Source organism: Parasteatoda tepidariorum, chromosome 1, assembly GCF_982258835.1.
Source record: "Parasteatoda tepidariorum strain Cologne lab strain chromosome 1, Ptep-v5.0, whole genome shotgun sequence".
In the NCBI taxonomy this organism is placed as follows: domain Eukaryota; kingdom Metazoa; phylum Arthropoda; class Arachnida; order Araneae; family Theridiidae; genus Parasteatoda; species Parasteatoda tepidariorum.
Window position 1 is genome coordinate 56,051,342 of NC_141755.1, and position 15,547 is coordinate 56,066,888.

The 15,547-nt window shown below is 27.6% G+C and overlaps 1 protein-coding gene across 1 annotated transcript; it reads right to left on the reverse strand.

The window, feature by feature from the left end:
• Positions 1 to 446: 446 nt before the first annotated feature.
• MAPk-Ak2 (MAP kinase-activated protein kinase 2) lies at positions 447 to 15,533 on the reverse strand. Its single transcript, XM_016063350.4, has 10 exons — positions 15,102 to 15,533; positions 14,232 to 14,371; positions 10,146 to 10,210; positions 8,782 to 8,861; positions 8,492 to 8,618; positions 8,106 to 8,181; positions 4,942 to 5,066; positions 4,467 to 4,552; positions 2,848 to 2,928; positions 447 to 794 (listed from the first exon to the last, which is right to left on the reverse strand). Exons 1-10 carry the CDS (start codon positions 15,486 to 15,488, stop codon positions 678 to 680), a joined length of 1,284 nt encoding a protein of 427 aa, XP_015918836.1. The 5' UTR covers positions 15,489 to 15,533; the 3' UTR covers positions 447 to 677.
• Between the last annotated feature and the right edge of the window lie 14 nt (positions 15,534 to 15,547).

Genomic DNA, 15,547 nt, shown 5'->3' on the forward strand with positions numbered 1-15,547 from the left:
GTGGCAGTGTGTTTAACAAGTGATTACTAAGTTTTTATAGCACATTATAACAGGGTAAATAACCCTTTCCTTTTAAGGCACAGAATAGTACAGTTATTTCAAAAGTTAAATTAAAATAATAATAAAACATTCAATTAAAGTAACAAATAAGATCTGAAGAGTATGTGTTTTTTTTTTACTTTAACACATAGTCAGAAAGACACCATAGAATCAAAACATAACAGAAATTAATTAAAGTCACAAGGTAAACTATTTTAATTAAATATTTTATAGGCAGATTGTTTCTAGAAATAGTCTTCAATTTTTAACTAAAGCTGGAATGATGAAATAGAAAACAGACTTGAGCAATACTAAAAATACTTACGATATAACATTAAAATTTTGAACAAACTCTAAAATCTATAAAATAAAACAAATAAATTAAGTAACAAACAAAATCCAAAATTTAAACACCATGTATTTAATTAATAGCTAGTCTCAATTAAATTCCTACATAATTCGGATTGTACAGATACTACATGTATTTAGATTTTGAATAATGGAAGATCCTCTAAAGGGATTAGCAAAAGCACAACACTGCAATTATAATTACTATAAACTTGTAATTGAATAGATACAACCATTAAAATGACATAATGAAGAAGACGCAATAAGTTCACAATTTTCAATGGCACATTTCATTTTGGATGCTGTCTTCGCTTGTTAAGAAGAGAATTATTAGTCTTATCCAGATTTTTCAAGTGAACAGTATCATAATCAACTCTCATCGTTGCTAAAGATCTAGTCATTTCTTCCTATAACAATAATAAATTAAATGTTAAGACAAATTTTATAAAAATATGCCTTAAGAAAATACTAAACAAATTTGAATTTTTTTCTTCTGTTTTATAGATGAAACTGTGTGATTCTGCATAAAAACAAACTGTGATTGATTTTTAAATCAAAAAAGTCCACCACATGGGGGGGGGGGGGGGGGGAGAGTCAGAAATAAGGTTTTTTGTATATGAAGTTGAAAAGAGTTGCAAGTAAGAAATTAGATTTCAAAGATTTAAAAATTGATAAAAATGTTTACTTCAAATAATATTTCAAACCAGGATGGCCATTCAATGGATGGATTCGAATTTTTCTTTTTTTCAGGTCAAATCTTAAATTTTCTAGGTTACCATGCTTTTCTCTCACAAAGTGTAGGATAGTTTTTTAACCACCCAAAAACGTGTCAATATTCTAAGGTATTTCTTTTAAAATGTAATTTTCTAACATATAATCAGGAAAAATTAATTAGAGTAGAATTATTTTAACAGCTTATCAAGATTTTTCATTTTTTTTTTCATTTTTCAAAATTTGGGTACAACATTAATTTTTAAAAAATTAAGATAGATGTTGAGAAAATAATATGTTTAGCTTATGGAACATATTGTTTTTATAGAAAGAAAAATATTTTAATTTGTTACTTCAAATAGTTTTTGCCCAAAGTGTACCAAATGGAAAATATAGAGAACCCAAAAAATCTTGGATATGCATTGTTTAATATATTTTTATAAAGCAAAAGAAAATTCCATGCAATTATACATCAATATCTTTGCTTTGTCTATCTTTGCATCCATCAATACCTCATTTTTGCTTTGCTAAATCTGCTTTGAAATTTAAAAATTTGAGTATTCAGTTATGAGTTTCAGAAATATCATCTCTGCAAGCAACAATTACAAAGTTTCAACATTGTGACTGATTGCACGATTCGAATTTTGAATCAAAAATCAAATATTTACCAGCAAAATAATAAAATTTAATGTTATCAACATACAATTGGATATTAAAATAACCTTTAAAAAAAATAATAATAATGGAGCTCAAAATAACCTTTTTTTAAAAACTAAAATATGATTTAAAAGGTTAAAATTAAATTTAAAAAAAAGTGTGGATTCAACATTTGGTCTACAAGAATTGCTGTTAGCGATCGTTAGAAGATGTGTGATCAGTTGGCTTGGTGAAGAAAAAAATAATTAAGCAATTGGATTCAAGCAAAGTATTCTCTTATTCTTTCAGAAAAAGAGTGTGAAATAAAATCGTTTGTTATGACCTAATCATTTCTGGAGAACTTTATAAACATTAAAAATACTAAAATATTTTGAATAATTTTATCAAAAGAAAAAAAACCACAAAACATTGGAACGAACTTGAATAATAAATGGATTTGACCCACAAACTAGAAGACAAAAAAGAAAATCCCCTGTTTTTATAATCTGGAACAAATATCTTAACCCCTTCTACCAACCTTATCACATTCTTTGCTTTTCCCGAATGCATAGTCTCAAAGAGGTAGTGTCCATGGAAGAGTTTCATGTGGTGTTCTTATCTAGTTAAACAGGATTATTATGGAGCATGTTATGATGCTAAAGTATTGCCAAGTTTGCGATATTTCGATCGTTTGGCGACAAATTTCCGTTTAAGAAAAAGTGGGCATAATAGATAGTAAAATAACTAAATTAAAAAAATAACCCAGATTTTTCCGAATTTCCCTGACTTTTCTAGGTTTTTGTCCATAGTAAAAAAATTCCCTGATAATTCCAGGCATTCCAGTTGAGTGGTCACCCTGCAAACTTATGAGATAACATCTTCAAATTATATACTGAACAAATAACTTATCATTTTTTCCACAGAAACAAATTAAATATCCTACTTAGCATGTTTACACAGAGTTACTCATAAACTCAAAATGGAAAAATGTCAATGTCATGCTACTTTTTAAAGTTTATGCTTTAGTAATATAGAAAATAAATCATTTTAAAACACCAAAAATCAAAGCTAAAAATGAAATAATTTGATAAGTTTTATTTTAACGTTACTTACTTGGACATCTGGCCATGCATATTCCTCCTCCTTAAGTACTCGCACAGAATGAAGAGGTGTTTGTGGTACTTCAGTGAATTGCTAAAAGAAAAGCTTAATGTTAGAAATTTGATATTGATTGAAATTTTAATACAGTTCAGAAATATAACTTTTATATATTGAATGACTGAATATTTAAAAAGTTCTAAGGGACTCGTAAGACCCTTCCTAGATTTTTCCAGTTTAGATTTAAAATAAATATTTACAAAATGTTGTAAAACTAATTTATTAGATATTTTAGAGACTTGGTCAAAAATGGAAAATTTTGACTTTTTCAATTAGACTTAAATTTTTTTTGTTCAGATAACTGAATTTCTATTTTTTATAAATTTCAATAGTTATAGATTACGAAAAAGGATGAAAAACCCTTACTATTTAAAGAACTGAAAATTTATGACATTAACTTGATCTATTTGAACTTTTTTCATATTTATCGTAACAATTAATACACCGCACATTATTTGAAATACACAGTACCAGTATGTGTACTATACACGATTTCCCTTACACTAACTTGTATTTAATTTTTAAAAGTATTGTCATATCTGTTTACACTTTCCTCTGTTGGTTTCATTGTTTCAGCTACATTTTTTAATGACACGCCTAGAGGACTAAGTTTTTCACATAACTGCTAGGTATAAATTCTGGGACTAAGATCGTTCTTCCCAGACAGTATAGGCACATCTATAACAGATAATGTCTAAATTTACATCTTTATACCATAAAGACTATTACAGCAATTCTAAAAAATTATGAATTTCTGAATAAAATTGCAAAATACATCTGCCCCCCCCCTGTTCCCATGTTAGGTATACATTTACGTTACAGTGAAGCTAAAAATTAATTTATTATAAATCCCACTATTAACAGGATGTCTCCTCTTCGGAGCAAAGTGTTTTGTTAATCTTTCTACACTTAAACAACTTTTTAATTTATTTAAAACAATATTCTGTGTACGTCCAATAGAAATTTTTTATATTATTTTGCATAAATGTCATAATACCTGGCCGGGAAACAAAAAAAAGTTTGGCCACTATAGGGAATGAGTACAAGACTATTTCCACTAGGAACCTTAACCCTGCAAAATTTTAGGACCCAGTGCATTTCTAACATTCATATAGTGGTCACCAACAAAATAATATTTTTCTTTTGTTACAATTAAAGGAAGAAAAAGTTAAAAGTATACTTTTTTTCTTAAATGTGATTTAGAAAATGTTTATTACTGTTTTTAAGGACAATCAGGTGATCACCAAAATATTTAGTGACTAGCACTTGACGATCAATAGGCAAGAGGATTTTATTTCTACCAATAAAAACTAAGTCTAGATGAAAATCAATGGTGCTTAATTTTTGACTTAACAGGTTTTCCAGAAAAATGCATCCCTTTACCCAAAAAATTTCTACACCATATTTTTGCAATAAAGAGCAGTATTTCATCAGAAATATGCAAAAAGTAAAGATAACATTGAAGAGATCAACTGCTTGACACATTTCCCAAAGCTTTTGAGACCACACGAGTCAAAAAATTAAAATGTGGATTATATTCATTTATAATTTTTTAAAGGGGATAAACTACTTACGGCAATCCACTTGTTGTTCATAACTTCTTCAATACTTAACCGCTTAGCTGGATCTGTTCTAAGTAGTCCGCGAATAAGTTCTTTGGCTGAAGGAAAGATTAGATAGATTGTTAATATTTTACAAAATACGTCCATTAGAGTATCAGTATTAATAATTATATGAAAGAAAGAAAATAAGGCACTTTTAAAATAGTCAAATATCATAGCTGTTGCAGAGGTCAGAGAGGATAAGGTTACAAAATTTAAAGATTACCACATTGTTAGTTTCTCAGTTTTAAAATGCATTTTTCATTGAAACACAGATTAGCAAGAATTATTTTGGAAATAAAAAGGAAATTTTACAAATACATCTAAGAAATAAAATATTAGGCACACTTTAATTGGGTAAAAAAAAATAGCTTTGTATAAATTTATTTACAAACTATTAAAAAATATTTCACAAAAGACATGATTCACTCAGCAATGTTGCACATACCATCATTTGAAACATTTTCCCACTCTGGGTTAGGGAAATCATATTGTCCAGCTCGTATTCGCCTTTTCATTCCAGGAGATATGGCTAACCCATGATTACTATAAAATGGAGGAAATCCACAAAGTCTGCAAATATAGGAATTTAAATTTCATTTACTGTATAGCAGCATTTTTTATGCAATTAAAAATGCATATAAATCATTACTATTTGTGGAGTCAATGTACGTAAAATTATACAAAAATCTGATAGACAATATCCGATTGAGAAGAAAAAATAATTCAGAGAATGTAATAAAAATTGAGGATATATTTAATCTTGTTGTTTGACATTAGGACGATGAATAACAGGATTCTTGATAGTGTTGAACTCAAAAATTCTGTCCATTGCATTTATTGAAGAAAAAAAATTTAATGACAAATGCATTTAGGTGTGGGAGCAATCTAAAAGGACGAGTAATTATTTATTTTTTTTAAATAAAATTTAATAATTTATATTGCTTAAACATTAAATTATCCTATGCAATAAAAATAATTCCAATATAATTTTAAAAGTGATATTTTCTTAGACTATCTCAGGACTTAAACTTCTATAGATTTATTTTTTAGTACCTAGAGAAAATACAGCTTTTTTTATTCGATGGATGACAAAAGGGTCTTTTTTCGAAAGAAAATATTTTCCACCTAGCAGATTTTTTAAAATTTAAATATATCCATAGGGTGAATTGCAATGAAAATTTAGTTGTTCAACAGGAACACCTAGGCATTTATTTAGTGGTCCAAAATATTAATATGACAAACTTGAGAAAAATCAAACTTTACAATTGTTAATGGTACACATCAAAAATTATTTACTGTCATCCCCTAAAAATAATTTGACCCTATAACTAATATTATACATCCTAAAACAAATTAGGTTCATTAGCCTATAATCGGACATTGGTAGTTATTAAAATAAAGAGTAAAAAATCAAAAATTATTACAGTAGAGAACCATTTATCCGGTATCCAGATAACCGGGAAACCAGAAAACCGGGAAAAATTTTGCTTGATTTTCCCGCCATTTTAAACTAGAACGATTTTAAACTAGAACGAAAAAAGCGGAAATTGGACTCATCCTTGAAGTTGAGTAGAGGAAAATGTAAGGAAGGGGGAAATTTTTTCCCCCTTTAACCCAGAGAAACGTCATTTCCTCCGTGACCTTGAAGGCAGGGAAGGGAGGAATGTTTTATTTTTCCCTTTAGGCCGTCAATCAAACTCAAGGGTGTGGCATGCTGATTTCGTTTTCTGCTTGATTTACGAGGGGGGTGGGGAAAATGCATTGCATGCATATCAATGAACAGAAAAAGAAAAGAGAAAAATATATTTATTTGACGTCCTCGACTAATAAAAATAAAATCTTTTTCTTTTGAATAAATTCTCATTCTTTGGAAGTGCGGTATCAATTGCAAGTTTTTTTTGGTGTGGAATTACATCTGTTGTAATTAATAATCTTGTTTTTATCAACAAAAAAAAAAAATAAAATAAAAGGAGAATTGTTTATTAATTTAAACATAGGATTATTTTATGAAGCAGATTGCAGTTTTGTTTTTCTGATTCCACTACGTTTGATTTTTTTTCTTTTCGCTTTAAATTTCGCACTCAATAAATTAATTCTTTTTATTCATAAATTTTATCATTAGTTTTTTTTTTTTTTGAATTCCGTTGATCTTGCCTTGTTCCGGGTTTTAATATTTATGCTAGTGCCTTTTTTAACTATCGTTTCGGTTCGATAATTTTCAAGTGTTTTTTTAGATTAATAAGTTTTCTTTTTATTTTATCGTTTCCCCTCGTATAAGTAGGTATGAAATTATTTAATTATTTGTTTTGTTTATATTATTTAATTTAGGAATTGTAATTATTTTTAAAAAATAAATATGAGAATTTTGTATTTTTTAAACTTGATTTTCTTGTCTAAACTTGCAAATTTTTTTATTTTAAATGTTATATTTCTACCATTTTTTTTTTCTTTTTAAAGTTAGGAGTACCTTTCTTTTTTCTCTTACTTTATGCATTACACTTTTTCCTTGTACTTCGGGTTCGATAAAACATCGATTAACGACACTTTTTGGTCGATCCAGAAAACCGGGAAATTCAGATATCCGGGATAGCGATGGTCCCGAGCATCCCGGATAATTGGTTCTCTACTGTATTAGTAAATAGATTCAACATGAAGATTAAAATGCAGAGACCAAAAAAACTAAATGAAGAAAACAGAGAAAGCATAAAAACTAACAAAATATTATATTAAAAATTAATTGAAAAAATTATAAATTTTCAAATAAAGTCAATTCTAAAAGAGCAAAATGTATTATTATACTAATGAACAATTTTACTGCCAGTATATGAATGCAAAACACAGCACAACATGTAAATTTAATAACTTTTTCAACAGACACTTTATATTTAATATTCTATTCCATACATTTGAATTCCATTCCACACGTAGAGCAATAAAATTTGTACAACAAATATTTTTTAAATGCATGTAATTCGATGCAAAAAACTATTTTTTGTTACTATTTTGCAAATTGCAAAATTTCAAGACAACAAATTTGTTGCTGCCACTACGCATGATTTTAGAGACATTTGTCGCCATGTCATTCTAACGGCATGAACGCTAAATATCAATAAAAAAAATTTTTTTATTAGCATACTTCCTCCCACTGAACATATTCTGTTCAAAATTTAAAACAATATTGCAACAAGTATTTAATAAAAATTTTAGTTCCATCATAAATTTTATACTAATAATAGTAAACATATTTTGGAAACCCTGAATAGAAGTTAATTTTTGATAAAAACAATTATATCTCAACGAAAACAAATAATAATTTCATTTATGGAACATCTAATAAAATTTACTATTTGCCAGTGTAAATCTTTTTTTCAAGCCTTTACTGACTAAGTTGCCTAATTATAGCTAAAAATCTTTTTATCTAAATTTTCTTCAGAAGTCTAGTGTATATATTTTTTAATGCCTTTGCTGACTAAGTTTTCCAATTATATCTAAATATTTTTAGTCTAAATTTTCATCAGAAATCCATTACACATTCAGAAAAATACAAAAAGAAGCAATTTGAATGTAAACGTAATAAAAATACAAATAGCTTAAAAAGAGAAAACTTACAGAATGTACATAATTACTCCCAAGGACCACATGTCACATGATTTATCATATTTTTCTGGCCCAAGCACTTCAGGAGCTATAATCATTTAAAAAAATAATTAGGAATTTTGAAAAACAAAATAATTCATCATATACACTTCAAATTTAAATCATATTTTATATAGCATATAATAAAAACAAAAGGATAAAATTGATCTTTGTTCCTATGTTGTTTAAAGTTAAAAAAATATCATGCAAGAAAAAAACTTAAAAGAACGTGCATATGCAATGAAATTTCATACGCAATTGTAACTTCAAAAAAAAAAAAAAAAATATTCATATTAAAATATTTTTGCTGTTTTTTGTTTCAATGTAACTTGATGTTTTTTTAAATATATTTTCCTTACCAACATAATATGGTGTATAACAAGGTGTTTGAAGAGTATTGAAATTGGTTGTTTCTTTGGCAAATCCAAAATCTGTCAATTTCAGTATTCCAGTAGGGTCTTTTTTAGAATATAGCAAATTTTCTGGCTGAAAGTGAAATTATAAAAGTTTAATGATTATAAACAACTACCTAGTACTCGAGATATATATTTGAAATAAAATAAAATTTAGGATAATTTTTTTTTCACTAAGTAAAATATTCATGCAAAAGTTTAATTTTAATTCAACAATAAAATAAAAGATAAATTACTTTCAGATCTCGGTGAGCAATATTCATTCTATGTAAGTGCTGAACTGCTAGACATATCTCTCTCATTATTTCTGCAGCTTCTACAAAAAATTAATTTAAATATCTGTAGAAAAAATTACTAATAACAATACATATAGTGGTATTTTGAATATTAAGTTAAAAGTTTAAATGCGTCATATGAAAAAACTTGCCAACCTTGGCACAAGATGAAGATAATTTTAATTGCAAACTTTGAAAAGATAATTTTAATTACACAATTTGAAATAATAATTTTAATTATGCACTTTTAAATTTTTTTAAAGAAGTCCACACAGCTAAAGAACACAGAAATTTTCACTACACAAACATACAATGAAGATTTTTAAAGTAATAGACAATTTACCAAATGTGCCCTTAAAAAATTTTAATACAGTATTTGAACTGCATAGAGATTACTTTTTTTTAAAACTTAGATATTAAACTTAAATGATAAATCTTCTTTTAATTTGTGAGCAACACCAAGTGAATTATGATATTTATTTTTAAAAAGGTTATTTATAGAATATATGCTTTTTTTGTAAGTTTGGATTTCATGAAAGACAACTTAACTACTTAATGACTGAAATATTATTTTTTCACTTTGTTTAAGAAATTTACATCATTTTGAATTGATATCGATTGAAAAGAGAGATCAAATAAAAGCTTAAGTGAATTAGCTTTCATTAGTTTTTCTCCCTCGGTGGAGCCTACAAGCCTCTTGAGGGTACATCCCCAGGAGGTGAATAGGGAACGCCTCCTCCACTGGCTTTTCTTTGGGTGGTAAAAGGGAAAAATACTTTCTGTGGACAAACAGGCAGAAGTTTAACCTTTCTAGGCAATGGCAACCTTTTTCTCATGACTCGCCTGGGTCAGAAGTCCGGGATCAAGACGAAAAAATTTGCCAAACTGTAAAAACTGCCTCAACACAAGTTTTCATAGTCACATGGCTGCAACATAGCATATTAGCGATTGTTCCGAAGAGGACCTCTATGCGGAGAATTGCTGTGCATCTAATAGAATGTCCATGGACATGACAACCAACCAATGGTTTACCTGCTTGGTCGAAAGAATATGTGAAAAGCACTTTAAATACAGCAGTCTCTATTACATTTCAGAAGTCTTCACAACACTGTTGTACAATTTTAATTTCCATTAAATAAGAAGAATGTACATTTTACTTGTTTCAATAATTTAACAAAATAAAAGTCAGCATGCTTACTGAATTAGTTACTCAAAAATTAAGAAAGAGTATGCTGTGCATAGACTGAAGATCATGAACCTGAGCCCCTCAAATTACTTACATGTAATTAACTAAATAGCAAAGAAGCACATATTTTTTCAATTACCTCTCTCAGTGAATGCTCCCTCTGCACGCTCTTGGATTCTTTGAAACAGTTCTCCCCCTTCCATACTGAAAATAATAGTCATTATATAAATATTTCAAACAGACTGTTAAAAAGAGTACCCCCATTCAGAAATAAACTCTCCACAGTGATTAACGATTTTTTCAAATTGAAAAAAAAAAAAAAAAATTATATCACAAACAGCCATAATATGAAGCAAATTATGATTTAAATCATATTGTAAAGTAAAAAAAAAAGAAAAGAGAGAGAAGTCTCTTTTTAAATTAACATCAATACAGCATTTTCAATGAACAATAATTATAAGTATTTGTTTATACCAGATGTAAATAGAAGTAAGCCACCAAAACCTGGAGAAAAAAAAAAAATTAAAAATCATTTTTTAAATGAACAAGCATTATACCCTCTTACGGTTAGTTTTTTCATACAGCTGAATTTAGATAACTTCATTTTTGGAATGGAAGAAAGAAACACAGCGAAAAAACTTTCTACAAGGTTATAACCCAGGGCATGAATACCAGTCAGTCTAAAATTTTTACTAATCATTATTTAACTTTCATGATAAATATTACGAAAAATTTTTAAAATGCTAACAGGTGTTGTACGAATATTTTTACAACTGAAATCATAAAAGCATGAAATAACTTAGAAATCTAACAATTTTTATAGTGATAATGATATTAAATAAAAATAAAGCTGTCTTAAGGTTTCACTGTTACAAGAAGCAATGGTTTCAGAAGTGAAAAGAGGTTGATCAAAATAAAAGGAATATGTTGCTGCTTGTTAACTAAACACTTCCTCACATCATTTTACTGAGTCACGATAATGTAAGTGTAAATAGTTTAATTAAAAACTCAACATTTAATAAAAGAATTGAACTTACTCACCAGTCTTAATTATTTGATCGCAAATGGCAGATTGGTGCGAGGAAATTTTGCAGCTTGAATGTGATATCAGAATTGTCCTAAGATATATCCATTCAAGACACCAATTAAACTAACCATTTAACTTGAAAACAAAAATTTTAATGTCTTTGTCTCATTAGATTATTGAAGATAATCCAACATAACTTAATATTATGTTCCTGTTGGATTTCCATGCTTAAGCAATGTTTCTACAAACCAGGAGTGCAGGCCACAAAACTATAATACAGTGTTGGGGACCAGCATTAACATAATTCAGTAATTGTAAAAATACAGTGATTATTTAGACTCTGTTACATCAATGAGTTACAGATGCATAATTTATCTTTTGCTCTGGTTCAGGTAATAAAAATAATGCAAATAATTATTAGATTACAAAGCAAATTATGGTGAATTTATAGGAATACAAAAAGGGTAAATTAAATAAATTTAGTTTCGCTGTAAAAGTTAACTATTATTTAGAAAATAAAATTTGTTAATAATACTAAACTAAATTAAACTCAGTGACACGATAGCCCACAGAGGGCCAAGGCCTACTGAGCCTATCTCAGTTTTCTTGACTTGGGCTCTGGGGTGCAAGAGCAGATGTTCCGGTTAGGTGGTCAGCTGAACGAGGAATTAGTTCCCAAGCATGCTTGGTACTCATTTATCGACCCACGGAAGGCATGAGTCAACCTTGCCCGGCCCGAGGATTGAATCCAGGACCTGTGGCACAAGAGCACAAAGCACTACCACTCAGCCAACGGGCATGTTGTTAATAATACAGTATTAGATAAATGTGATGATTGTTGATCAAATTAAATATATTTTCTGTTTATCTTATCAACTTATAGAATTTTTTCTCTTTTTTTAAAGTTTAATTTTATAAATTCTTTAGTAATTAAATTATATTTCATTGCAATGCATAAACCAAACTTTTATAAAGAAAAAGTCACACTTTGAACCAGATCAGTAAGTTAGTGTTACAGGACATGGCTAAAAAAAAAAAAATTTCTTAATGCTATCAGACTGCTCAAGAGCCATGTTAAAAGGCTATGTGGGCCACTTTTGGTTCGTGGACAATAGGCTGTGAACCCCTGTTAAAGACACAATTTTTTTAAAATATAAAATATTGTTATGCGTCTAATGTTAACATGACTGTAATTTAAAGTAAAATACATCCAAAATGGCACACTTTTTAAGATCAGTAGTAAGATGGATTGAAATCAGTATTGAATTGCATAAATTAAAAAAGTATTAACCATAACATATATTAATTTCTTGTTTTTTTATTTATATATATCAATTCATATTAATGTAGTTTAACAAGATTTAAATGAGTCAATCACGACCAGCTTAATTATGTATTAATATACGTTTAAAAAGAATATTTAATTTTTAACTCAATTAATTAACTCAATTATAACTATAATTAACTCAAATATTTAATTTTTAAAGTTGCATTATAACAAATAAAAAACATCATTATAAAGAAGAATTTAAATATATAACTTGAATTACAGTGGAAAGTCTCAAATACGGAATTGTTGGGACTTCGGCAATTTTGAATAATTGATTTTTCCAGATAATAGATCTTTAAGGTAAACAAATCTTAGGCTGGATGCAGAGTTATTTAAGCACAATGATGATGAAGCAATAAAATGACCTACTTGCAGTTTCAACAATCAATATTTTGAAGAAAAACAGATATGTGCCGAAGCACAGAGTTTTTTAAGAAACTTTACAACATCTTGAAAAGTAAACAAGCTAGCACACCGTTACTTGATGTCGCAACATCTGAGGTATTTATACTTAATACAGTTGCTTCACGAACAGATTTATTTCAACTGCATATGATTAAAATGAAGAAACAGATAGAAGTTTAGTCGTATACTTCCTTCTCTTTAATTAATACTTAATGAGTTATACAAAGGTTTTTTACTCTTCTATAAAGATGACATAACCTTGAACTTTAATAATTTTACATTATGGTGAGTTAAGAAAATGCATAATACAAGGGAAGATCTGACTGATTAGTCAAACTACTTCCAACAATTGGCTCCCTCAGGCAGATCTGCCTAAAATTAAATTACTAGAAGAATTACTTAAATTACTAAAGAAAATTAAATTACTTTGCATAGATTTGACCACAGAATTTATGAAGTGATTCTTTAGCAAATGGTTTAGTAAAAATATCTGATTTACTTAATTTAGTGTTTATGTATTTAATATCTATTACATTATTCAAAACTAAATTTATTAAAAAACGAAACTTAAAATCTATATGCTTTGTCTTATGGTTCTACACTGAAGAAGTTGAAAAATTTATAGCTGCTTGATTATCACAAAGCAATTCAATTTTAGGTGATACATAACTTAAAAGTTTTGCCTTCATTTAATATATTATTAATCGAAATTAGTTCTTTTGCTGCTTCAGCTTGCGCAGCTTGAATTGTTGTGTATTATTGAATTGTATATAATACATCAATAAAAAAATGAAAGAAAATAAGGCAAAATTTGTGTACGTTTTTTCTTCTAAACAAAGAGTTCTAATCATAATGTTTCAGAATATATAAAACAAAATATTTACATTTTGGAATATCATAGCAATTTTAATCTTTTATGCAATTAAATTTCATATTCAATGATAATTTTACAGAGTTGTTTTATTTAAACGTTATAACTAATTCACGTAATTTAAAATTTTTTTAGGTCTTTATTATTGCTCAAAAAATTGTCAATATGTTACAATTTCAGCTTAAAAAAACCAGTGTCACATTAAAAATCCATCAATTATAACAAATTTAAACAATTTTAAAATCTGTACTTCTAAAATTAAAAAAAAAAAAAAAATGTCAATCATTAACAACATTGTAAGCCTAATTAAACAAAAGTGTGACAAATTAAATCAGGCAAAAGAAAAAAAATTATCACAGTTCCTTAAGGAGACCATATAACCAAAAGGTATTTATTTGTAGAATGTTAATTCCAAAGGGTGATAACTCTCTGCTCAAACTAAGTTACATAAATTAAATAAGACTGGACAATTACTTAAATAATAAAGACATATGAACACTTTAGTACTTTGTAACAACATAAAATTGGTCAAATTAACAAATAAATCACAAGAGCTTCCAATAGTAATTTTTTAAATATAAAACGTGCTCACCATTCCATGATAACTAATAGGCATTTATAACCACCATACATATTTTCATATACGTCAATTATGTTCACAATGTGCCTGCAATTACTGGCACGCCAATGCAACTCTACCTCTCTTCTTGCTTTTGAAGAATCCCTCAGTACCTAAAGTTCATAAACAATATTTAAAAATAACTAAGTTTTTAAAATAAAAAAAAGATATAAATAGTTCATAATTTTTTTAAATTACATATTCTATGACGTACAAAATAATGATAATCTTAAAAATATACTTTTAAGCACAGTTCACTTTTTGTTAATATGTTTCAAATTTCCTTTAAGTTAACTACCAGCCCTTAATCTAAATATTTATTCTGTTTGTACCATACAAACGTTGTTATTTTATTAAATACCTAAAATACCCCAATATAATTATACCGGAATTAATGTTACTCTTTAGTGATTCTTTTGATTAATCTTGGAATTAAAAACATGTAGGTTATAATTTTTTAATACTTTATTTTAAATTAGTATAAATGTTTAGCATATAGCAAAACTAAATACAGAAGTGATACAATAAAAAAATGTATTTTTAGAAGATAATAAAAAAATCAAATGTTGAACAATTTAGTATTTTTCCAGAATAATGGACTGCAATGTATGTTTACAGTATTTTTTAAAGGAATAATAGCCCGATAAGAATGATGTTTTTCATTGTAAAAAAATGTAAGTATTTTTTTTAACTAAACAGCAAATTAAACTACGTTTATTGAAATAATTTCTTTATTTAAAGTCAGTTTCAGGAAAAAGAAATATTAATAAAGCTCATATATATGACATAAGTCTCTATTGCAAGATAATTTAAAGTAATGCTATAGTAGCTTAAGGTATTTACTTTTAGAGCATATTTCATTCCTGTTTTACGATTGAAGCATTCAACAACTTTGCCATTTATTCCAAGTCCAAGCACTGTATCTGTTATAGAATAGTCTTGTAAGACAGACACTGATTTGGGACATAATGTAGAGCGAGCAGTTCCTAATTTATCAAATGAGCTCATCGTACTAGGTAAACTTTTAGAAGTTGAAGGCAACAACGATTTTAAAAACGACACAAATCCGTAAAATAAAATAAAAATTGAAAACACATTATAGTCAGTGGCATGAAAAGGGTTTAAATTAGTTTGACTAGATTGTGATGATACAACAAATGTAGACCACAGATTATAGAGATTATTATAATTTTTTTGATTATTTACACCCACAACTTTATTTTCTTCCATATATTCCTTAAAGCCCTTTAATCGTATTCGATCGTTGCCATTATTGCGTAACTAATGTT